This window comes from Pseudorasbora parva, chromosome 8, assembly GCF_024679245.1.
Source record: "Pseudorasbora parva isolate DD20220531a chromosome 8, ASM2467924v1, whole genome shotgun sequence".
In the NCBI taxonomy this organism is placed as follows: domain Eukaryota; kingdom Metazoa; phylum Chordata; class Actinopteri; order Cypriniformes; family Gobionidae; genus Pseudorasbora; species Pseudorasbora parva.
Window position 1 is genome coordinate 32,361,780 of NC_090179.1, and position 27,244 is coordinate 32,389,023.

At 38.3% G+C, this 27,244-nt stretch overlaps 1 protein-coding gene across 2 annotated transcripts; it reads left to right on the plus strand.

The window, feature by feature from the left end:
• On the plus strand, positions 1-26,745 carry calm3a (calmodulin 3a (phosphorylase kinase, delta)). 2 transcript variants are annotated; one of them, XM_067450956.1, is made up of 6 exons: positions 1-171; positions 16,708-16,738; positions 20,075-20,218; positions 20,713-20,819; positions 23,194-23,329; positions 25,154-26,745. In XM_067450956.1, exons 1-6 carry the CDS (start codon positions 169-171, stop codon positions 25,180-25,182), a joined length of 450 nt encoding a protein of 149 aa, XP_067307057.1. In that variant the 5' UTR covers positions 1-168; the 3' UTR covers positions 25,183-26,745. The 2 variants fall into 2 exon arrangements, with proteins under 2 accessions (XP_067307057.1, XP_067307056.1); XM_067450955.1 differs by lacking the exon at positions 1-171 and having other exon boundaries at positions 16,702-16,738.
• The last annotated feature ends 499 nt before the right edge of the window (positions 26,746-27,244 follow it).

Here is a 27,244-nt window from a genome sequence, read left to right on the forward strand (position 1 = left end):
ATGAGGCCAGAGCGCAGCGGCGGCGCATTACTACACCTCTATCTGCGTTGGGTCCGTCGCTCTCTCGCACACAGGAACAGGTCCTGCGTTTATACGCCAACATATAAAACACAGTCAGCTCCCTGCAGCTGATTTTACACACGTTTATCTGACGGGCATTGCTTAACGATGGTGAGTTCAGCTTGACGTTTATGTCAGGTTTTCTTCCTAGCTAACAGTTTAGCCACTTTAGCATCCTGTCAGACAGAATTTGTCAGCTAATTATGGTTGTAATAATAATTTAGCTTCGTTTTGAAAACGTTAAACGTATTGATAGTGGTTTAGCTTTACTGAAAGTGAAAATGTATAGCAGCACATTCATGTTTTTATTTAAAGAAGCTTCTAATTAGCTGGTTAGCGCTATCCAACATATGTACACGAATGTGTGATCTATATTATAAAAAAAAATATATGCCATTCAATATGAATTAACGTTAGGCTACAGGAGATTTTGGAAAGGGATAAATGAATAAATTAGTTCCGTTGCATTTTAGCGCGTTCCCGCTACTGCTCTCGCGCCAGCTGAAGTCTGTCAATCACATGCGCACCAGTTTCTGTATTGGGTTTCTTGCATATTCTTTGATGCAAACTTGCTGTTTTTGTCACATCAGACTAGTTGTTGCAAATGCCTATGTGAAATGAAATGCACAGCATGCACGGCGTCTGTCCTCAGCATTGACAGCTGTTTAATGTCTTGTTAGATGCATTACTATTACGAGTTTAGTATGTAAAGCATCATGCGTGTTGACTTCACGCAGTGCTTCGGCTCATCTCGGCATGTGAACCGTGACTGGCTGCTAATTTTACATGGGCTGAGCTCATTGCCTTTAACAGAAGGATAAGTGTGGGCGTGGTGGTGTAAAAATAACCATCAGCAAAGCATATGCGCTCAAGTTCCTCATTTCTGGAAGAATCTGGATGTCTTAGCTTGCTTTGCCTCCATATATTTGCATTGCATGCACGTTCACAAAGTTTGCAAACGTCCTGCGGATATGAGGATGTTTGTCTGTTCAATTTACATAGGCCAAAGTTGCAACATGTAGGGTAGCTGTTGCAAACTGCTTGGTAATAAATAAATAAAAAACAGTTCACCATCTTGCAGCCCCAAATGATCATTGCTGTGTAAGGCATAAATATGAATGGAGTGGGCAGTGAGGTTGCATATTGCAGCAGGCTGAACTGCAGTGAAGGATCCTGGTTGTCCCCCTCCCCCCTTTCCCCCTGCATTGAACCAAATCATAGCTGGTGCAGAAACACGCTGACACTGAATCTGCAGTGCAGACCAATGGCGGACTTAACCAGTAAGTGAGGTAAGCAGACGCTTAGGGCCCCAGGGAATCAGGGGGGGCCAAAAAAACATGCAGGAGTCTATATAAATGACATTAATTTTATATACACATTTTTGTTTTGTTTATTTAGGATATCATCATTAAAGTTTTAGTATTACATTTCTGTGATTGAGGGACCCCCCTATTGTGAATTAGTGCGCCATTCCTCCCATTAGTACTGCATATGCGCACTCTTCCCGGGGAATTTTTGAAATTGCTGTTGCAGGTTGAAAAAAAAAGTTTTGATTTTTTAATTCACAGCCGTTATGTCTCCAACCTCCCCGATGGAAGAATAAAGCTGTTGTGTTTAAAAAAAAAAAATAATAATAATATATTTCCCAAAGTTTTAGATGCTGGTCTGATAGGGATAACGGTCAGTCAGACGTCCTCTGTTTAGTTTAGACCTTCTGCCCGTCAGTCAGAAGGTCTGGCTATGCGAGACTAGTGTTTTGGCTTGAAAGCGTGGTTGTCATTCATTAAGGGTGCTTTCACACTTGTCATGTTTGGTTGGATTAAAACGAACCCTGTTGTGCACCAAACAAGCGGACCGAGACCGCTAAAAAGATGGCTTTCAAACGAACTCTGGTGCAGTTAATTGATATATGAACACAACACGGACCAAACAAACCAAAAACAGGATGTAATGTTTTAAGCTGGGACGCTACAAGTGAGCTGATTTGACGACGTTGAAAGATCGGTGTATCCAAAATGAGCAATGTTAGAGGGAAAATGTGGTGCAACGAGGAGGTAAAATGCCTCATCAATATTTGGTTCGACCAGCATGTTTCAAAAAATGCACAAACCTGGTTCTGCCCATTAGTCGGTACAGACGACGGAACTGCCGTCTCTTTTGCAGCAGATCTTCCTTTCTGCATACAATGGAGGAAATCCTGCTGCTGTTTTGAATGTTTTTAAAAAATTTTTTAGCTCTTCATGAGTTCTCAGTTGGTAAAAATAATGCCATATGTACATGGATAAAATGATTGCATTGTTTAGAATGTTTTGTAAGCACCTCCTACATCATATAAGCTGACCAATCAGGTTGTGACTAGGGTTGTGCCGATAGACGATAGTATCGTGTATCGACGATAGGCAGAGAGATCGCCGAAAGCTGAAGCTGTTGGCGATTTCAAGGCGATATTTGGCTCGTTCCCCATGAATATATTAAATAAATAAAAATTATTATTAAATGAAAATATTATGATCATAGTTATTATTATTATTATTATCATCATCATTACATTAATTGTACTTATTCTGCTTAGCCTTACTATTCACATCAACATCAAAGTGCGTGGTGTTGCACTCACAGGCTACGTGCCGCATATACTGCGAGTGCAACACCACACGCTTTTAAAATGTAAAAATGAGTTACTCTTCAGTGTAAAAATGTTTTTTTAAAGACGAAAAAACTACATAGTTTCAGAATTTAATTGCAAGGTGATCAACCTAGCCCTATATTCACAAATTCACATAAGCCACGGAGAAAACGGCATCATCATCATCATCAGGCTAAAGCATTTTTTTTTCATAAATGTACATTGATTTTATACTTATAATAATACAATAACAAATTGCTATATTATAATTATAGGCTATAGCCTATAAATTTGAACAGAGCAATCAGTCAAAAAGTAAAAGCAGCTTTATTTCAAACGACTTAACGACGGAATAACAATGAACAAAAAATATTGCACTGGCCGTTAAGCTAAGATTTCTTGTTAAAGTGCAGTGAAATACTTAAATGTCAGCAGACAATTTATTTTCTAATAATGTGTTTTAACCCTTGCCCGCTGTATGGGCTACAGAAATAAATAGTTTATTAAAATAGACAGGCTGTGACACCAGGTTGACGGTAGCCTAAAAATAATAAATAACGAAATAGGCTTTAATAAATAAAAAACACAATGAAAGAACTCAAATAAAACGGCAAAACAATTAAATCACCTCAAATGTATAGGCTACTCGAATGAACTTATTGCTAAAACAAACACAAGGCCAGAAACAATTAAGACAACAATTATTGTTATGCAATTCAGGTATCTATTCCCAAAAATGTTTTGTATAAAGAAAACCAGCTGGTTTGAGAAGGTTGCGGTGGGGAGTTATGTTGCCCGCTGCACTGAACACGCGTTCCGATGGAGCCCGTTTCACACATACTCCTTCTGCAGTGCGTGTGCGGTGCGTATTTTTTTCCGTACCCATGTTAACGGATGACAGCTATCATACTGCACGCGGGTGCTGTCCGTCAGTCCGTTCCAGGAGCGGTGCGTCTGCAGCAGTGCACGGATCGTTTTCGTACCGAGGATATTTTTTGCTGCGCTGCGTTGCTGCATTAAAACGACAGAACATTGTTCGCATTAAAATAAACAGGTAGGCTATTGACGCGAAAATCTAGTAATTTAACCACAGATGCGTATAATTTAAAATATAGGCCTACTCTTGTTTCAAAGTCAACACATGGCTTTTTTTCTCAATTTAAGCAAGGAAACGAGACTGCAGGATTTCCTTTAAAAGGTTTAAAAACGAAAGAAAAGACGAGAGTCGGCTGTTTTTGAATAGCCTATTGTAAGTTTCTAATTTAAAATGTTTGTGATTTAGGCTATAACCTATGTTTAAATGTTTTGCCACTTGTGTGAGCTAAATCTAAATATGAATAAATTAATTGAATAAAATGCTGTTTATGTAGGCTAGTGACGAGCCATGTTCAGTAAACTTTTGGATTTTAAATAAAAAATAATGAATAAATGCTGTGTTTGTGGTATGCAACAGCGGACCAGTTGCACACGGATTGCTTCACGGATGAACCTAAATAATACAAACACAACACATCTGGTTAACTAGAAGAGCATCATTTCGATTGTTAAATAAGAGGCGATCTGGCGCTCGTTGCTGTTTTCAGTGGTGCAGATTTCTCTCGTGGCTTGTGCATGTGCAGAGCACTTTAATCTAACTTTTGTATTCGTTCCGGTAAAATCACGAAACAAAATGCACAAAAACTGCCCCTGCTCTTCATGTACAATCACTGATGATATTCGGTTTTAATGAGAAAAAAATACGAGGATTTAAAGTGTGCAAATCTATGCCTTTATTCACGTGAAAAATCTGGACACTAACGCTATATTGTGTTTAGATGCATCCCCTTATAATACGCCATAAAGTGTGTATCATATGCACACAAAAAACTGCGTAGCCTACCATTTGTAAGCCAAAGCTCATTTTGACGTATACATTCCACGAGATTGCACACTCGTACTATACGCATTTTCGTGAGACTGTCCCACCCACTTTTTAAAACAAAGTTATGCCACTGAATGCTCCGCCCCGACGCGATAAGATCGCGTATCGGCGATCTCACAGGCTGACGATATGACGATTGGAAAATTAGGCATATCGCCCAACACTAGTTGTGACTGTCTCCCTATGCCTTTGGTTCGGTAATTCTAGGGTTGCTGTTAAAAATGCCAGTGTGAAACCGTTCTTCACACTGGCACAGGCCTGTTCTTCGTACCTCGCTTAATACATCCGAGATGATTTGGACAGATCCTTTAATCCTGATAACTGATCTCTGGCAAATTTGGTTTTTCCAACGAATTTGCGGATTGGATTAAAATATCTGGATTAGTGTTGTCACGATACCAAAATTATGACTTCGATACGATATCAGACTAAAATATCGATATATCGATACTAAATCGATACCACAGTAAAAAAATAAATAAATAAATAAGATAAGATGCTTAATATGACAACAGAACTTATTATTCATTGTTATTTTTTACTAAAAATTCATGTGGCCAGCATGTTCCTTAGGGTTGGGCATCATTTTGATTTGAACAATTATTGATCATTTGATCAATTACTATTAAAATTATCTCACAAATTTTTGCCATCTCAATGTATTTTTTACAATAGGGTAATTGTGTTGCAGTAGCTTACACACAGCACAAGAAAGCTTGATTTCGAATGGTAAATTGAATTTAAAAAGACGAGTAAACAGTAATAAAATAAGAACAAATAAACAGATTACAAACAATAGCACAAATAAATGCAATAGAATAGAAGATAAAAATTAAAAAGACTGCTTTATTTTTTCAGGTAGGTCTAACATTCAGATAAGAAACTGAATTTAAAAAATGCATAGTAATTACATTTAAAACAACATTGGATAATGTTCTTTGTAAAAAATTCAATAGCGTACAGATGAAACTATTAAAGTTACACAAGTTGATCAGTCAAGAGCAGTGTGATCGTTTGTCTTTTTGTAGTTTGAATAGCAAATGACTGCGGTCCCTTTAAGACTAACAGACGCATGGATCCACACTGTTCCTGTTACTCGTTCTTCCTGAACTGTTTGCGACTGTGTTTACGTTAATACTCTTCCAGATGTGCACTGATAATTCTTTGAGTGTATTTGACCAATAATATGCTGGAAAAGGAAGCAAATGTTTGCACTTGTATCATGTCAGAGGCGGCTTTATTAGGGTAGGCTATGTGTGTGTGCGCTTCAGATGTGGAGCACGAAATCTGCGGGCATTAGTAGACTAGAATTAATTTATTTGCAATCCCGCGCGAAATTCAGACCGATCACACACTAACACTAACACACTGTCATGAGGAAAAAGTTCAGCAGAACGCGCGTTCGCCGTGCTCAGAGGTAAACCGGGCTGAGTGAGAATATGCCGGTGTGTGTCAGCTCGCTGACGGTCGGAGAGGAGAGCGCAGCTAATATCGATACTGTAAAAACTGAGAATCGTATCGTTTCAGATATTCCAGTATCGATATATATCGAAATATCGATATTTTTGACAACACTAATCTGGATTAAGTTATCTGAGATCACTGCTCGTGCCTGTGTTCCCTGAAGAGGGCAGATGCATCGATACTCAAAACCACGATCAGCAGCGGTTGGCTGGCGTCAAGACAATGACATCATATAATTAAAAAAAGCCACCTGGCAAAAAACTTGTCGAAGAAGAAAAAACATACATTTCTGGACCTTTATAAGGAAACAGACAAACGACCAAACCAACATAAAAGTTAGATAAATTAAATGTGCACTGTTTTGATGAACATGATCCCAATTATTTATATTCACGATTTTATAATATTTGTACACACAATATTAATTAAAGTTTCTTAACAGTCAAGATCAAATCATCTGCATTTCTTGCGCTACATCAAGCCATCCCATAATATCCGTCATCACTCACATTAATGCACGACAAAGATAAAATGCACAATCTGTAAACCTCCAATACAACTATAAAGTAATCATTCCATCACAATGCACAAATAAATCTCTCAATCAAGTGACTGTGTCTATAGAATTATACACAAATTTTACACAACATTAAAATATTATTTTCAAATAAAGTTTTATATTCATTATTATTTTAAATGATTATTGCCCCTGGTTCAGTAATGAACTCTTGTAATAAAGTAGCAGTGGCTGGGACAGATTTTAAATATCACCTCAAGATGCGATCTAATCCTGTTTACATGAAATAAGCCTGAGCAGGTTTAAGCTGACGGACCTGTTGCTATGACAGCAAGTCCAGGATGAGCTTCAAAGAACCAAACAATCCGAGATCAAGCCAAATCGTCAACAATCAAATCCAGCTAACGGAGTTAGCCACGCACAAAGAACAGGCCCCAGGACTATATGTTTTGTTTTTGTTTTTTGGTCCAGACCAAACAAACCAAACTACAAGTGTGAACGCAACCTAACTCTGCCTGCATGCTATTTGCATCTTTGTTGTGGTGTTCGTCTCATGGAAAACCTGTAGAATTAAACCAATCAGATGATGACTTTCAAACTCTTAACAGGTTTCCAATTTTCTGTGCCTTATGCATCATTAGTCTGTGGGTGTGACTTCTAAGGCTGAGATTTGGAAAAGGGCCATTTAATTCGCTGTTTAAGAGCTCAACCATAAGGACTGCACAATGGCTCGGACCCAGCGTGAACAACGCTCGGGACAATTGATGGACATGTCACTGAACCAATCGGACCGGTGCTGCATTGATCATGACAGTTTATCAGTTGCACATGTTAAGCCTTGCCAGTTTAAAAAAATCAATAACTCCGTTCTGTACTCGTGCGCTGTGCGAGAGGTTTTGTGCATGCACACATCCCGAGCGAACACATTGTCAGACAGCGAGTTAATATTTTATTAAGTTGCCTTTCATGTTGCCTTAGTGCAGAACATTTACGCATCATTGCGTTGATGTACCATGAGCACATGGAAGTACATGAGAGAGATTGTTTGGCAAATTAAAATTACATCTGCAAATCTACAACAGTTTATTCAATCTGCCATGAATAATTTTAATTACTCCAGCTGCTGTGAGAAAAGGATATAAATGATCCGCTGAAGAACATGTTACTCACGTGCGGTACTACTACTAGCCAGACTCTTTCTTTGTGTATACAGATGTGACATAATGACACAAAGATATGCTTGAATTTCCCGTCTAATTATAACACATTATTACAAGCTTACAGTTGTGATTGGGGCTAAAGCCTAGTTCACACTGCCCGATTTTGAATCGCCTAAAGGGTTTTGCGAAATCGCCGACAAAAGCCAGAGATCATAGGCAAATCGCTGCTTGTGCACGCGAGTGACAATCAGGCAGTGTGTATTGTTTTTGGATAATGTCTGTCTGTCTGTCTCACTCTCTCTCTCTCTCTCTCTCACTCTCACTCTCACTCTCACTCTCACTCTTACTCTCTCTCTGTATATATATATATATATAGCCTAACTACAAAGCTGCTGTTTTTCTTTACCTGATCACCAGCTCCTCTCCCTCTGCTGACTTTTCTACCCTGCTGGTATATTTACCTCGAATCTGTTATAAAAACATGTTAAGAGATTATAGACCTCGTAATCATATGAAAATTGTGTATAAGCACTCATAAAATTCTAACATAGTAGATATTATAAAAAGAAAGAAATTAGGCTAAGTATTAAAACCGCCAGTAGGCGGCAGCGATTCGCTGTTTAAATGAGTGAGCCACTGACTAAAATCGTTCATTCATCCAATTCGTTCAAAAGTCAGATTGATTTAGGAAGAAAACAAACACCGATGTGAATACTTTTGTCAGTGATAATTACAGACACTATTGAAAAAATGAACTAGAAAAACAGACAGCTGTTTTGGTAACTTTTACTGATAGTTATCCTATCAGTAAAAGTTATCAAAACAGCTATCTGAGCTAAATACATTGAAATGGATGAGCTAGCTAAATATATGATGTCATGTGCACTTAGATATTACACAATATTCTCATACCTGCATCCCTCTCTGACCAGCAATTATAGTCCGTTGTGCAGCGTTTCTCTTCATTTTTGGTGCTAAGGTTACCCGTGTCTCTCCCATTCAAACACCACTCGCTTTGTTTTGGTGAAAGTGCGACTCGCTGGTTGGGCGTTACCAATCGGTTCAATGGAGGGGGAGTATTTTTGTCTGATAGTGAATACATTGGTAAAAGGATGCTGAGGTTAGAGCTGCCAGGCAGGAGGTCAAGAGGAAGACATAAGAGGAGGTTTATGGATGTAGTGAAGGAGGACATGAAGGTAGTCAAGCTGAGAGAAGAGGATACAGAGGATAGAAATAGATGGAGGCAGATGATTCGCTGTGGCGACCCCTGAAGGGAACAGCCGAAAGAAGAAGAAGATTTACAATTCTATCAAACAGAAACAAAGCCCAAACATTTGCACATCCAGCCGCAGCAGCAGCACATTACAAAATTATTTATTTACCACAAACTTTGCACAGAAGGTTTATTTAATATGTATACATTTATTTATCATCTGTAGTTGATTAACATTAATGACAGACAGGTATTTTATTTGGCTGCTGGATGCATGAATGTAATATTCTGACACACATCCAGTTATTATCCACCTGTGTTCATGCGAGATTAACTTTCAGTTAGTGAAGGAGGGATTGGCGGAAATGCGCTGAATGACACAACAAAATTAAGCGCTCTCTCTCTGTCTGTGTCGCACACGCGAGAGCACTTCTGTTCTGTTGTGTCCCCTTCAATGCTTTTCCACCTTCATTAACTGCCAGTTAATTGATAAAGAATTGTAATTGAATTATAATTTTGTGATACGACGGTCTTGGCATTTAATTTGGCTGTAAATAAAATTCAACCCGCCAAAGTGGCTAGTAAGAGTGGCTGCCTTACCCGCCACAGCTCAAATCCACCTGCATTTGGTGGGCTGGCGGGTGTTAAGGTCAAGCCCTGACCGCAGGCCTCTGCTGCTGTGCAACACACCGCAGCTTCAACAATTGATTGCTTTTTTGTAAGGTAAGGCTTGACTATATGGTTTCTATTTCTTGCTAATTTAAATAACAGCGTTTTTGTAATGATGGATTTGTGTGCCTTCAGAAATTGTTCGCTGGCTTGGTGTGTTTCGAAATGTTTTGTGATATTTGCTGCTGCAGCACATATTTGTGAATGAATGAGTAGTAAAAGGTGGCGTTTCGTTCTGTCATGTGGGTAGTAAATGGAGAACGTAATCAGGAATGCCGTGTCATTTTTTCCATGTCCAGTCCAAGTCAAGTCTCGGTTGTTCGCAAGTCATTTTTTTTGCGACTTAAGTGTGACCAAGTCTCAGACTCAAGTTTCCATATCTGGTTGGAACAAATGGGAGCACAAGTGTGCAGTTGCTATAGTCTGATATTTATATAGCAATTTATCCTACCGTTTACTTCTCAGCTGTTTTGCATGTAATGTCTAATTATTTACTGAACCCTTGATTATTCACTTGTACCCAGCCTTGAAAAACCCAGCTGCCACTGCTTGAAAGTGCTTAAAAAAATGCTTGAATTTCACTCCTACAAATTTGTACGAACCCTGAACATTAATTCAGCACAGCTGTCCAGGTTGTACCTTATATAAAATGTGCAAACCTGAGTGAAAATGTCCTTTCGACTGTCCTCATCAACTGTTTTGATCTAACCCATAAAACTTGCTGCGATTAGTCGGTGTTAACGGTGTCAGCTGCAACATCGGTTACTTAACTTGCCCATCTTGGCACTGACCCCCCACGTTGATTAGATTTCTTTTTATAGTAGTACAAGTAATTTAGTTCAGTTAAAAACGAAACGTGTCTGGTTAATACAGCGTGAGCTGAGCGTGAGAGGTGGAACAAAGATGAACAGCAGGAGTCAGATTTGATTTATCACGAGATTGAGGTGCTCACTGACAAAATGATGATGGAAAATTTGGTTCCAAAGTGAAACCCTATTTAATGCAGCTTTTCCACTGCACAGTACCAACTCGCCTCGACTCGCCTTTGTTTGGTTTTCCACTGTGTAGAAGTTGTACCTGTACCTGCTTCCAGATGCTTTTTTCACATCACCTCCGGTGAGGTTCTGAGCGAGCTGAGGCTATACTAAAATGTGACATGAAAACACAGCAGACTGCTGATTGGTCAGAGAGAATCGTGACTATTCACTGCATCAACATTGCCAGACAGAGTATCCTGAATAACCCCGCCATTTTTAAATAGTTTGGCCAGAGATTAAAAAGTTTGTCTTTTTGCTGTGAGAAACGGCCACATCCCGAGGATCAAAAACAGCATGCACTCGTTTTCCTCCATTGTCCTGTGTGTGTGAGTAGCGGGTGTGTGTCGCATAGAAGATATCATCACAGCAGTTTCTTGACGACCAGGTACTATTGTGGAGGTACTATTTGCAATGGAAAACGGAGCGAAAGCAAGCCGAGGCAAGTCGAGTTGAGCTGGTACTGGTAATGGAAAAAAAAATGCCTTAAGTGAGTTTGTCATTGTACTGTTTTGTTGTGTTTTTCATTAATAGTTTATATATATATATATATATATATATATATATATATATATATATATATATATATATATATATATATATATATATATATATAAATATAAATATAAATATAAATGTTACCTATATAAGGCTCCTGCATTAATAACGCAAATACATTTCAAAATAAGAGTCCCAGTGTATTTCATGCTTGCTAATTAATGCTTGCTAATACATCTGTGACATTACATTTATATATATATAAATAATATGCACACTGTAAACATTTTTGCCATTTTTGTGGACGGGGCTAAGTTCGGCTGGCATATATATATGCAGAAAAAGTTAGTTGTGCCCTAAAAGTTTGTAAATGTGCTCCTACATTTTTTTTACTTCATCATTACATGATCTGTAATCTGTGATCTGTTACAGGAATATATCATTATTATTTTCCGTTCTTCTAATACCTGTGCTGCTTAACTTATGGCACAGCAAATTAACTACTACGGCTACACTTGGTGCATAGATGTAGACTATTTCTAATGTTTATTTTGGGACAATGTCTCAAGTTAACCCAGGATAAGAATTTTAAGATTTGCTTATATGGAAAGTAATGATCTAAATAACCTAAGTGGTCTAAGGCTCCCATTCATTTACAAAGGGTTAAATTGACTGTACTTCTAAACAATGATGGTTTAGAGTAGTGTATGATACTATGCCATTTTCCGCCCCTGGTGCGCACACACACACACACACGCACGCACATTCTTGCTTATCAAATTGGAATGCAACTCGGAGAGGACTCTAGTTGCATGACAAACATTTGTCCCCTCATGCTCCACTTAATCCGCAGTAATTGCTGCAGTCATTGAAATGCGGTAACAGGCCTGAGAAGCACTGCGCATAATGTTATCCGGTAGCAACAGAGACAGCAGTCCACCTGCATCCAAACAAGGCATTTAACCATTTGTGCAGCTGGTCCTGGAGAACATATCCACCTGAGGTCGGATACTGGCTGCGTCAGAAAGCTTAAGCAGCCCACTTATTGCCCGGAGATGTTATGTGCTCCATTTCAATTGGAGCACATTTGAATTCAAATTTTGAATTCAATTTTGAATTTTGAATTCACATTTTGAATTCACATTTTTCAATTCATTTATAAAAGAAATATGGGCTGTACTGAGTCTTTCCGGAAAAAAACAAGCGCCTGGAGGCGTATCGTGTGGGTGGAGCTAAAGAAGGACGAATGCGCACAAAGCAGTGACGTCCTTAAGCGAGGAGTAACCCATGGCTATCGACCTCAGCTAATAGGTATCAATCAAATTCGGAGGCAGAAATAAATTGAACAGGAGAAATGGCAACAGCAGGACGTCCGTCTCTGTGGTATGTACTGTATTTAGTGGCCTGTCAACCTTTGTGTGTCTTTACTCGCAGTTTATGAGGACATGATTCGGTTTATGGACTATTGTATGTGACTAAACATTAGCAGTAGCAAGCAACGTCAGACTAGTGTAACGTTATACATAGAACAACAATGGAGTCCGTTAGCGCATTTGCTGATGTTTACTCATGCGACGATAGCCAACAGCATAGACATTTGAAGCAGTTTTACTCACCGGCTGCTTCCAAAGCAGGACCGAACCTTTATCGCTGGGACTGCTCCGTCAAAAACACACTTCTTTGGTATGATTTGGTGAAGTCCTGTGACAGCAGTGACCGTGGAAATCCACTTTGCGACGCGACTGAAGCGATGTTGTGAAGCTTCCCGTCATTTCTGCGTTCAAATCGGTTCAAATGTAGCGCTGCCTTCCCGGAATGCTGGGCTGAAGCGTTGAAATCGCTTGATGTCACCTAGAGGAATAAAGTGGAGCGCGGCGCGTCATAAGTGTTCACAGACGAGTGGATCTGCAGCTGAGAGTGTTTATGGGCGTGCATTTCCTCTCTCGCGCTAGTGACGCGCGTGCGTGCGTGCGTGCGCGCGTGCGTGCGTGCGCGCGTGCGTGCGTGCGTGCGCGCGCGCGCACCCTACCGGGAGAAGAGCCCGTACGGCCCATACAAGGACCTTCCGCTCTATTAACGTCAAGCCGACCCATACTCGGAAAAAAACTCTCCGAAACTTGTGAGAAACCGGAAGGAGTATTTTTAATACAGAAATACTCCATCAAACGTCCAACATTAGTTTTTGAAACTTTGTCTATGTTTAGGATGGGAATCCAAGTCTTTAACAGTGTAAAAAGCTCAGTATGCATGAAACAGCATTTCATCCCCCCTTTAAAGTAGCCGGAGCCAATATTTTTTACGTTTCCACGCCTGTCCATATAGTGGCAATGAAAAGTGATCAGCATTAAAAAATGCATAATTATCATAGAATGGTGCCATGCAAGACATGCTATATATTCCAAGTTTTTGGATGTATAATTCAATAGTAGCCTGACGTCTTCATAGTCAGATGCTAGTCAGAATATGAATCTTATTCTGCTCCATTGGGCTGTGATTATGGGGTGCATTTCCACCAAACCAGAAAAGAAACTGCCTCTGCACTCAATTGGATAGACCTACAACCAATCAGAGCAATGGAGTAAGTGACATACAGTCTTGTTCAAAATAATAGCAGTACAATGTGACTAACCAGAATAATCAAGGTTTTTCGTATATTTTTTTATTGCTACGTGGCAAACAAGTTACCAGTAGGTTCAGTAGATTCTCAGAAAACAAATGAGACCCAGCATTCATGATATGCACGCTCTTAAGGCTGTGCAATTGGGCAATTAGTTGAATTAATTGAAAGGGGTGTGTTCAAAAAAATAGCAGTGTGGCATTCAATCACTGAGGTCATCAATTTTGTGAAGAAACAGGTGTGAATCAGGTGGCCCCTATTTAAGGATGAAGCCAACACTTGTTGAACATGCATTTGAAAGCTGAGGAAAATGGGTCGTTCAAGACATTGTTCAGAAGAACAGCGTACTTTGATTAAAAAGTTGATTAGAGAGGGGAAAACCTATAAAGAGGTGCAAAAAATGATAGGCTGTTCAGCTAAAATGATCTCCAATGCCTTAAAATGGAGAGCAAAACCAGAGAGACGTGGAAGAAAACGGAAGCCAACCATCAAAATGGATAGAAGAATAACCAGAATGGCAAAGGCTCAGCCAATGATCACCTCCAGGATGATCAAAGACAGTCTGGAGTTACCTGTAAGTACTGTGACAGTTAGAAGACGTCTGTGTGAAGCTAATCTATTTTCAAGAATCCCCCGCAAAGTCCCTCTGTTAAAAAAAAGGCAAGTGCAGAAGATGTTACAATTTGCCAAAGAACACATCAACTGGCCTAAAGAGAAATGGAGGAACATTTTGTGGACTGATGAGAGTAAAATTGTTCTTTTTGGGTCCAAGGGCCACAGGCAGTTTGTGAGACGACCCCCAAACTCTGAATTCAAGCCACAGTACACAGTGAAGACAGTGAAGCATGGAGGTGCAAGCATCATGATATGGGCATGTTTCTCCTACTATGGTGTTGGGCCTATTTATCGCATACCAGGGATCATGGATCAGTTTGCATATGTTAAAATACTTGAAGAGGTCATGTTGCCCTATGCTGAAGAGGACATGCCCTTGAAACGGTTGTTTCAACAAGACAATGACCCAAAACACACTAGTAAATGGGCAAAGTCTTGGTTCCAAACCAACAAAATTAATGTTATGGAGTGGCCAGCCCAATCTCCAGACCTTAATCCAATTGAGAACTTGTGGGGTGATATCAAAAATGCTGTTTCTGAAGCAAAACCAAGAAATGTGAATGAATTGTGGAATGTTGTTAAAGAATCATGGAGTGGAATAACAGCTGAGAGGTGCCAGAAGTTGGTTGACTCCATGCCACACAGATGTCAAGCATTTTTAAAAAACTGTGGTCATACAACTAAATATTAGTTTAGTGATTCACAGGATTGCTAAATCCCAGAAGAAAAAAAAAATGTTTGTACAAAATAGTTTTGAGTTTGTACAGTCAAAGGTAGACACTGCTATTTTTTTTGAACACACCCCTTTCAACTAATTGCCCAATTGCACAGCCTTAAGAGCGTGCATATCATGAATGCTGGGTCTTGTTTGTTTTCTGACAATCTACTGAACCTACTGGTAACTTGTTTGCCACGTAGCAATAAAAAATATACTAAAAACCTTGATTATTCTGGTTAGTCACATTGTACTGCTATTATTTTGAACAAGACTGTATGTTGAGCAAATCATAGTTGTCAACAGAACTCAACTGCACGCTCGCTGGAAGAAGTAGAAGATGAGTGTAAACAATCTTTACCAGTGTTAAGGGTTTAAGGGTACACAAAGTACTTGCCAACACAATCATCATTTTGAGAGAAATAGTAAAGGTGAATGCATATATGAACAGGTTCTCCATTTAGTAAACTAATTCAACCCAAGTGCTGTTTGGTGATGTGGATGATTACGATACTGTCCATCATCGTATAAAGCCCACCCTGACAATTTGTTTGGTCGAACAGCTCTGGTCCGAGCATTGTTGCTCCAGAACGGATCCAGTCCAGAGCGAACTTTAGCTGGCAAAGTTCAGCTGACATCCAGCTTTATTCAATAGGGTATGGTGAAAAACAAACCAAATTGTAGTGTATCATTTAATAAAAATACTGACCTTGGCCGTTAGTGTTCTTTGCACGATTTGCAGCAGTTAGTGGCCCAGTTCACCCTGACACATTTTCATAGAAAAAACACAAGTTGTGAGAATCAATCAAGATTCAAAAAAACACAGAAATCTAAAAATCCTCATCATTGAACAGGTGTGTTCAGGTGTTTTAAATTGATTAAAAGATCCCTGCCAAAAAATGTCTATGTGAGAACGATAAAATGCAGTTCTCATGAACAATTTGACAACATCATGTTGAGGTTTGCATAGGGAAGCTCATACACATGTCCAGAAACCTCTTAATTCCTCTTGTTATGCAGCACTGTTTCCTCTTCTGCTTTTACAGTATGTAATGTGATTAGAGCTTGTGTGCTCCTGTTATTGGTAACCATTTATATCAGCTGTTTTCTCATCTCAAGATAAGCCCGCCAAATATATTAAAGCCATGTCTCGTATGTGGATGAGTCAGACCCCTGTCCGCTGTATTCTCATAGATCATTTTACACCCTGTCCATTTTAAGCTCCAAGCTTTATGAATCACCCACCTTTGAATACAAGGCAGCGTGTTCTTCTGATGCCACTTTCTGGAAAGTCACAGCTGAATCACGCCGAGTGAATCACGTGAACAGATGAATCCTCGTCTTTAATAATTGAATTATGAACTCAGTGTCAGAGAGAAGCGCAATCATTTAAAGTATGTCGCATTCATGACCCCCTAAGTGGCACTGTCTAATTATAACTGCCGTGGATATTTTTAAAAGAGTATTTTTATGCATGTCCTTCATTATACTCATTTAGAGGTGTACGTGTGAGCACTGCAAAACTGGAGCTTGTCTTATAGTAATGTGGCACTGAGCTGATTGTCTTCCTTTTTCTCTCCCTCTCTTTTCTAATGCAGGCAGATCAGCTGACCGAAGAACAGATTGCTGGTGAGTGAACTCTAATGGTCTGCTTAAATGCCGCTGCGTGCCTATAGAAGCTTGTATTGCAATTTTGTTTTTGTTGATAAATGGTATTATAATATAACTTTGACCCGAAGGAGTTATGACAGTATCCCAATAGCCGACTCTGCTCGATTAAGAATGAAAGAGGGTTGTCAGACTTAAACCCCGTTTCCACCAAAATTCCTTTGAACGATTTGTCCCAGAATATTTTTCCCCACCAGACCTGTTGTCTGTGTTTCTATCGTGGTCTGAAATACAATAAATATTAGTCTGGTAACGCAGGACTGCACAAAACTTTCCAGTTATATATTTCCAACTTTTTCAATATTCACGGCACTTCAGACTGAAGTGCTTACTGCTCACACTGCAACGGACTTGAAAAAGATGGCGGTTCAAATCAAATCAACCAGTGTAAACCAATCAAAATGCTGCATAAACTCCACCATTCAGCACCTAAATCCCGTTCCTGAGCTTTGAAAAAATACTACCTCATGAGCAGGGCTGTGCTATTTACCCGGAACTTTATTTGAACCCTGGTTCCTGCAGTTGAAACAGACCCCAAAGTCCTTTGTTCCAGCGGTGGAAACGCAGCTAAATGCACTGTTACCTGATATTTCCAGAGACTAATTTTCAAGTAATATTAGCTGAGCAAATGTCTAGTGCAGTCATTTTCGATCAGGGAGGTGGTACCCACTAGGAAGTCGCAATATGGCTTAAAGACAGAGCAAAAGTTAAAATAAGCCAAACTGCTACAAACATATTAACAGTAATGTTATTTATTTAAATTAATTCCCTTAGCAACATATTTTTTTATACCACATTTCCCATGGACTTGGAAAACCTGGATCTGTGAGGGAAATTTAAAAGCACAATTTCTACCTGAAAAAGTAGAGAATTTATGTAATGAATGTATGATATTAGGGCTGTCAATAGATGATACATTTCTCATTAAATGCATTCATTTTTTTCTTAATTTGCTATATCCAAAGTAAATGATCAGATTGAAGGGTGATTCGCACAAAACTATTTTCTGCAAGCTTTCAAGGATCATTGTAGATTCCAAAATGACACCAAATAACCAAATATAAGGAGTCAATATATTTCTATTATATAATAAATGTATACACACCTAAGCACCCATGAAAAAAAAAAACTTTACCAAATTCACAGTGTATAATTGTCTACAGAGCAACAAGATTTTTATTAATTTTAGATGTCAAGCTGCGATACTGAAAAGGACGACACGATGCCAAAAAACTCCTACATCATTTGCTCTGAGTGCATTATTAACACAATGACAAATGAAACATTATCCTTCCTGAGTGTGTGTAAAAATGAAGTGAATGTACTGAAATGTGTCTTCATGAATGCATTGTGCGATCAGTGATCTAGAGTGCGTACACACGGTTTGTTGTTTATACAGAATAGACACTCACATGCTTACTGTACGACTCTGGTCCGTCACAAACTTGCACTCTTCAGAAAAAAATCGCAGAATAAATAAAGAGCTCAATGTTTTAAAGCAAAGCACACTGGAACGAACAATTCACTAAGGATGCAATGTGTGTCTTCTATGTGTGGTGTAATCAGTCTGGCCTTTTTCATTAGCACTGTTTTGGACTGTTTGAATGAATTTGATTACTGGATCACTGAACACTTTCCCAGAGTTTAATGGCTTTAAGTGTCCTCACAGACAGAGAAGCAGAATCGGGTTAAAGACTTAAAATGGAAATTTCCTCCTACCAGTGTTACAGGTGCTCATTGTGATAAACTTCTAAGATCATCATTAATTGTGTTAATGACACAGCTTCAAGTACTTCTGTAATTTATTTGCGTTCAATTATTTTAACGCATTGAGGACTTTAAATTAATCACATGACAGCACTAATATATACATAGTCAGGGTTTTTCCTGGGTCAGAAATGGTCTTCGGTGGTGGCTGACCAGACATGGTCATCCACACACACGCATGCACGTGCACACACATCTGTGATCTGTGAACCCAATATTGACAATAAATGTAAAATAAATGCAAATTTCTTTTTTTTTGCTCATCTAATTTTGATATCTCATAATGTCTGATGTCTTGATGTTTGTTTCTTTAGTTCCTCGTTTTTACACAGTCTGCATGGTTTACTGATTCATTATTTTGGTAACAATTATTAAAAAGTAGCATTAAAAATGTAATAACAAATAGTCTAATTCTCTACCATAATAAAATTATGGGCTATCAACAACTTGCGTTGTTCTGGTTTCACCTTATTCCAGTCTAAACACATTTTTTTGTGGTAATTTACTACACATTATCAATATAAAATCTCAAAATAAATACATGAAAATACTGTGGATTATTAAGACTAATTCTTACTAACCCTTCTTGTTTAAAGGGGGAAGCACACTTGCGTTCTCATTTTAGAGGTGTTGTGAGTAAATGATTACACACCGATTCGTGAGCTCAGTGTTGGACAGATCAGTTCATTAAAATTAATCGGTACAAATGAGTCATTAGTTCGCGAATCGGACAAAAGCGGACACGTTATATGTGAACCCAGACTGTTAAAACAACGCAAAAGATTGATAAAAGAAAACACTTCATATGGATATTTTTCCATTTATTTGAAAGTATGGTTTATGTCAGCTGCGTGTGCAAAACATTTGTCAAAAGAGGTGCGTTTTTTGAGCACAATTCACATCCGGCAGTAATTAAATTAAAATATTGTGCGAACGGGCCACGTGGAACACGGAGTCAGTCTTCAGACCTTTTACCATTTTGTCAGATCAGTTGATTTTGATGATATGCGTGAGTGAGAGAGAGAATGGTGATTGTTTTGAAGACCGAGAGAGTGCGCTCTGCTCGTTCTGACACTCAGTTAACGAGGGCGCACGTTAACTGAGTGTCAGAATGAGCAGAGTCACGTGCATTAGTAATCTACATCAATTTATGAATCACAATAACTCATCAAAATAAGGCTTTGGCGGGACAAAAATTTGCTTTGGCGGCCGCCAAAAAATGTCAATGTAGGAAAAACCCTGATAGTAATATAAAATGTATTGCTATGTGTAGTTTTTGTAAATAAAAAAGGTTGAAAACAAGCAGCTTTGTCATTATGGCAGAAGTACCAGAAATAGCCTGGCCTTCGAACCACTGGTCTAGTGGGATGCTGACTTTACAGTGGTTGTGCAGAATAGACTTTGCAACTTTCTTTATGCATGGAGTGCCAAGATGACCTACTAGCCAAAGTGTGCAGAGAGGGTTAGACTCCAAAAAATAAAGCTCCTTTTTTCATTGTAGTGTACTTGCATGTATCTAATTTAAAACAGAGTTCAAGGAGGCGTTCTCACTCTTCGACAAAGATGGCGATGGCACCATTACCACTAAAGAGTTGGGCACAGTGATGCGCTCATTGGGTCAGAACCCCACTGAGGCTGAGCTCCAGGACATGATCAACGAGGTTGACGCTGATGGTAAGACCAGGAACACGTCTGTAACATCCTGTAGTCCCATTTTTTTCTGTTTGATACAATTAGTGCCTTATGTTGGTCAATTTAAATTTATGTGGGAAAGTTACTTAAGTAGCAGATGCTTTTCATCCACATCAATGTACAATACCTGCTCCTGGACGGCCACTACCCTGCAGATTTCAGCTCCAATCCTAATCAGCTAAACAAGGTGTTGGAGCTGAACTTCCTGTTTACAGACTTTGCAATATTTCAACACACATGGCTGGTGGAGACTGTCATCAGTTATGTTGTGTCAGCCTTCTAGCCCTAGTTTAGAAGTAGTCAGACTTCTAAAACAAACACTTATTTGGAAGATCTTGATAAGCTTTCCAATGTTTGCAAAGTTAATGGCATTGAAACGTTGAAAGATATTGAAGACTTGTGGAAGGATATTAGTTTTTTTTTTTTTTTTTTTATCTTGTGCTGAATGGCAACAACATGGTACTGTCTGTCCACAGGCAATGGAACCATAGACTTCCCAGAGTTCTTAACCATGATGGCGAGGAAAATGAAGGACACGGACAGTGAAGAGGAAATTCGAGAAGCTTTCAGAGTCTTTGACAAGGTGAGGAAATGTCACCATTAATACCAACCCCCATGAATTTGTAAGCATGATTATGCACTGAACGGATTAATGAAACGTAATCATGAAGAATTTTAATGAATGTACATGAGATACTTTTGAGCACGAGAATGTGTCATTGGTTAACAGCATCACATGAACCCGAAACCAGACTAAATACACAAAGCTTTCTTAAAAACAATAAGTCAACTACTCATCTATCCAGGCAATCCACTGACTAGCTGATTTTGTAACTGTGTAACTGCTAGTGTATGAAGTGTTAAGCAAGGACTGTGCAGGTGTGTTTCTAGACAGTGGGTTAGATTATTCACCATGTGGGCACAGGCCATGTGGCATAAGAGAGTGCTTGAAACGCTTCAGTATGGTCTGAGACCTTCTTTGACGTGGACATCTGCAAGTTTTACTGTATCTACTGAAAACTGCAGAATCTCTATTTATTCACTAAGTGAACAAATGATCCTGAAAAGGTGTCCAATCCTGCTCCTGGAGGGCCACTGTCCTGCTGAGTTCAACACATCCCAATTAAACACCTGAACAAAGAAATCAAGGTCTTACGAAAGGCAGGTGTTGAGGCAAGTTTGAGTTGAACTCTACAGATCAGTGGCCCAGGGGTAGATATTCAAATATATTTGAATACATTGCTTGATATTTGATATCTGTTCCAATTACATATTTGTAAATGACAGCCCTAATCTCCATTAAAATGAATGGGATCATGTCATTCTATGTCACTGATTATGCAAACAGTTGTTTAGCCTCATGGCACGTTACCAATCTATAACTGTAGAAATACGCTTCTAGAAGCATTACTTTTTTACACCATATAAGTGGATCCTTATCCAGTGGGATGCTTGACTTAAAAACAAATATACCAGTTAGAATCTAAATATTGCCACACATTTGGATGTATCTGACAACACATCATCACCTCAATATCTCACATCCACTGTGGTAGCCAATGCATTCAGATTTAGGAGTGTCAGTGGGAAATTGATGCTCATGGCTGCTGGCAAAGGGAATTTCGTTAGTGTGTTCAGTAATTAAGCAGCTGGTGCAGAGCCAGTACTCTTTTGTCTTGGAACTGCATAGAGATTCTGCAGTTTTTAGTAGATACAGTAAAACTTGCAGATGTCCAATTCATCAGTTTTTAGTTGTGTTTCATTACTTTTAACCTTTAAGTTGAGGGGCAAAAGCAACATTTATAGTAGGGCTGTGATCAATGTTTATTTTGATAATCAAGTAATCACTCAATTATTTTGACAATTAATCGAGTAATCAGATATTTTTTGTGGTAATAAAAATAGAACCAAGCAAAGACCCAAGCCTTTAAAACGTCTTAAAATACATACATAATAATGACGTAATACTATTTGGTTCAAATCAAGTATCAAAAGCAGGTAATCATATGGGCTTTTTTTTTTTTTTTTGACTAAATGGTCAAATATCCTAAGCCTAAAAAAAAAATGCAGTCGGTTAAGTCTTAAAGGGTTAGTTCCCCAAAAATGAAATGTATGTTATTAATGACTCACCCTAATGTCGTTCCACACCCCTAAGACCTCCGTTCATCTTCGGAACACAGTTTAAGACATTTACATTTAGTCTGAGAGCTTTTCTGTTCATTCAATGAAAGTTTATGCACACTACTGTCCATGTCCAGAAAGATAATAAAAACATCATCAAAATAGTCCATATGTGACATCAGTTGGTTAATTAGGATCTCCTGAAGCATTGGAAATACATTTTGGACCAAAAATAACAATAACTACGACTTTATTCAGCATTGTCTTCTCTTACGTGTTTGTTTTCAAGCCTCAAATAATTCGGAATGTGTGTCAAAATGCTGAAATCACGTGACAATGGCAATCCGAATCATGAATCAATATGCTGATTCATAAATGTTCAAATCTTTATTTGAGGATTGAAAAGAAACCTGGAAGAGAAGACAATGGTGAATAAAGTTGTAGTTTTTGTTTGGACCAATCTTTGGACCAAAATGTATTTTCGATGCTTCAAGAGATTCTAACTAACCAACTGATGTCACATATGGACTACTTTGATGATGTTTTTATTCCCTTTCTGGACAGAAAAGCTCTCGGACTAAATATAAAATATCTTAAACTGTGTTCCGAAGATGAATGGAGGTCTTACAGGTGTGGAATGACATTAGGGTGAGTCATTAATGACTTAAATTTCATTTTTTGGGTGAACTAACCCTTTAAGTGAATGTAAATACTGAGAAAGAGCACATATGTAACAGTATATTGGGTCTGTGCAGCTCTTAAAGGGTTAGTTCACCCCAAAAATAAATTTCTGTCATCATTTACTCTGATGATAATGCATAACATTCTCTTCTCAGGATGGAAACGGCTACATTAGTGCAGCCGAGCTCCGTCACGTCATGACCAATCTGGGCGAGAAGTTGACAGACGAGGAAGTGGATGAGATGATCCGAGAGGCAGATATCGATGGAGATGGTCAAGTCAACTATGAAGGTGAGCAGATGCGGCACATGTTCTCAATTCATTCAAGAACGTTTTATTTGGGTTGTAAATGTTTACTTTGTTAGTTGTTCATGTTTACTGTTGTGTGAATTCATGTTTAATTAGCCTTCCAGAGAAAGTGTTTTGACTTGCATTCGTTCTTTACACCTGCATTGAATATTTAACACGCAAGTTTTAGAATGTGATGGTGCAATGAAATGAGGTGACAGTACATGGGTGATGGATCTAAAAATAGGAAGGACTTGTACCTGATAATTTGTGGTGTTTGCTCAGCAAGAACCAGGCTTGCAATCTTAGAACTGTTGCTATTTTGAACGCTTAACCTTAAATATCAAAATTATTGAACAACTTGTCTTGTATATTTTATACAGAATAAATACATTATCATTTAAAGTTGTTTAAAAAGTTAATTAATCAAGGAAAAGTTTCATGGTTTAGTACACTAAAATATTACGCAGCACATCTGGTTTCAACATTGATCATAAATGTCTTGAGCATCAAATCAGCATATTAGAATGATTTCTGAAGGATCATGTGACACTGAAGACTGCAGTAATAATGTTGACAATTCAGCTTTGCATCATAGAATTAAATTTTGAAAATTTGAAAATATATTCACATTGATTTTTTTATTTTATTTTTTAAATCAAATAAATGCTGCCTTGGTGAGCATAAAATACTTTTCAAAAACATTTAAAGCTGCAGTAGGGAGTTTTTAGAAAACATTGACATAGCCTGAAAATTTGAACAAGCACAACTCACAGGTCACTCCCCCTTGCTCTCTGCTGAGCTACAGCCCTCCCTCCACAGCTCCTCCCCATCACAACGGAGCCGGCCGTGAACGCGCAGACTAGTAAGCAAGCCGGGCCACCGATGACAGCGGATAAACAGTTCACTGATACAGACGAAACATCATGATTTACATTGACTATGGCCTGCCCATACTTTGACTACAAACCTGGTCCTCAAACATTACGTATTTTGCAATAAATGTAATGTAACTATACGACGTTGCACTATTTGTAATCTAAGTAATAAATAGCTAGTAATATAGCGGTAACTTACGTTACAGTAAGTGATTATTCTATCGATATGTAATGCTAAATAAGGTTTGCTAGTACATTATTTCAGCAACATGACAAGCCAGTGAATTAGTAGGTTTCAATAGTTGCTTTGCACAGTGTGTGACATTTTATCTGTGTTATGCGGCTACAGTTTTGACACTGAGTCAATGGGTTCAGATGAGGAAATCACACCCACCTTTTTTTATCATGGTCATCTATCTTTTTCCATTTACCCGTCTTTATTTTATGAGCAGGTGCCACTCGAAGAATTGGCCGTTTGGATTGTTTGTCCAAAATTTATTTCTGCAAATGGCAGTAGGACCACTGGGAGGAGCCAGAGGAGCTTGATTATTATTATTTTTTTTCACAGATTATCGATCTCATTCTACTGTCAGGACATAATGACTTTTAACAAATATGTAAAAAATACAGTTTTACAAAAGTTACCTACTGCAGATTTAAAACTTTTGAGTGATGTGTGTGTTCATATTTAATTTAATTTAATTTATTTATTTATTTTGTACAGAAAAAAGTCCTTAAATTAACTTTCAAGTTTAAAAAAAGGCAACTTAGAAAATGTTTGGATAAATTTAAAATTTATTCTGAAATAGAAAGGAAAATCCTAAAATAATTATCCAAGTAATTTGACTTAACTTAATTGGCAATTATTTTAGGATGGTGAAGAAAGAACTGTTTTAAGTGCCAGGAATAATCATTAGATTGCTATCTGTTTTTCTTTCTCTCTTTACAGAGTTTGTCCAGATGATGACTGCAAAATGAAGGATCGTCTTATCCTGTATCTCTCTTTCTCTCTTACATTGCTTGTCCTACTAAGATCACTCTGTCTTTAAAAAGAAAAAAATCTAAAGTTTACTTCAGAGAGTATTAGAATGTCAAATTCTGTGATCTCTTACCAAAACGAAACAAAAACAATATTCAGAAGCAATTTGTGAAATATGCTAGCAGAATTGTCCCAGCAGAAGTGAATGGACCAAGCATAACTGCATGAGCCCTTTTGGAGCAAACGTCTCCAGACCTGACAAAAATTTTGAGGACAGAACGTCTCTTTAGTCGCACACGAGTTGAAGTCCATGCCTAGTATGGCAGCATTTAAAATGCAGAGAACATCTCCTTTTATGAGTGTTCTTTCATCGCTCCAAAATAGAGTAAATAACAAAAAAATATTAATGCTAAAACATTGTGGTAATTAGTCCAGGGTAACAGTGCTGCCTTTAAAAAAACAATTGAGCGAAAACTTTTGCGTGTGACCCCTGTGGTGAAGTCATGCTTTCGTGTATTGCCTTCTCCTTTTAAAGACTCCAAGCGGAACGGAAACTGGGTGTTAATGAAGACGTACATATTGTAAAAACCCAACGTCATACTCATACTCTGCGGTTTAATGGCACCGTACGACTTGAAGAGTGTCTTTATGGGCTATAAGGCATGTACTTGGTTGCCAGTGGTTATCGTCAGCTGGTTTAAACCTTTATTTTAATGTGGGTTTTGTCTCTGATGACTTCAAACTTTGGGAGCGTTGAGAAGTAAAGTATGTACTGCAGAATGTGACAGAATAACTCAAATAGCATAACTGTAAAAACATAGTTACATAGATAATCCTCATAATGCTATCAGTGTTATGCTTTATAAATGTACTGTTCTGCAATATTAACGTCTGGTAAACTTTGCATTGCGTATTGTTATTCTAGTTAGGTCTGTGATTTTTTTTGTTTGATCCATGGTCTTGAAATGTGCCACAATACTCGTAAGCCTCAACTTTCTCGCAAGAGATCTTGTAGTCAACTAAGAAGTATGTTATCAATCTATGAATATACACACACAAATATCTCTTTATATATATATTTGCACTTTGGTGTAGATTATACGTTCAACCACTGAAGAGGAACCTGCTGCTGCTGCTTTTACGGCACATTTGTCTCCTGCTCTCGTGGGTTTGTCACACCTCTTGTTGTCAAGTGCTCCAAATTTAATTTGCGCTCTGCTTGCTAGACGACCGATAAAGGTGAAACTGACGAACGGGGGTTATTTTGAGGGGCGGATAGACGATGTATTGAATTATGTTGCTTGTAAGACTATGGTTACTATGAAGGGCTTGCAATTGGTCTCATATTTGGGTTTATTTTTTTCCAGCCAAAATGTATTACTCCTGTGGAAGAGCTTTACATTGCATATAATGCTCTTTTCTGGACTGTCTTGACAGTTTCGTGTTGGCAGGGTTAGAAAATGAGCGACAGGACTGGGAATACTCAACATGTGAAATCTATGGATAATATGTGAAATATGTATCGGTGTTTTCCAATAAAAATAAATATGTTTCTGCATACACTTGTGTCTTTGGTGTTCATGTTGTCATATGCAACTGTCTGTCAGGTTTTGTCATTAGCTTCAAGCTAATCCGCTCACTCACCTGAGAGGTCTTCAGCCGAATCTGACCTATATTTGGTTTTAACTCCTAGGATTGTGCTGGATGGAGCTGTAAATAATCTAGGGGTTAAATGGGGATGGATCTCCTTTTACCCACTTGCCATTTTAATTATGCTCTGCTAAATGCCAGGTGAGAAGTTCGCTTAGGGCATCTCTAAAGGACCTAATTTGCTTTGCTATTTTAATACATTTAATTTTACAAATGACAGCTTGCTTTGTAAATTGTGGAACAAGTCCTGCATATCAAAAGTAGTTGAATCTTTAATATAATGTGGGGTCTTGTGCAATATTAGTTTGTGAACCAGAGGTTAGTGGAAATCGTTTATATATATTCAGGTCCTTCTCAAAAAATTAGCATGTGATAGAAGTTAATTTTTTTCCATAATGTAATGATATAAAT

Coding starts and splice junctions, on each gene's coding strand:
- calm3a (XM_067450955.1), top strand. CDS start 16,702: ATGCAGGCAGATCAGCTGACCGAAGAACAGATTGCTG. Junction 20,820..23,193: donor CTTTCAGAGTCTTTGACAAG/GTGAGGAAATGT, acceptor TTCTCTTCTCAG/GATGGAAACGGCTACATTAG. Junction 23,330..25,153: donor TGGTCAAGTCAACTATGAAG/GTGAGCAGATGC, acceptor CTCTCTTTACAG/AGTTTGTCCAGATGATGACT.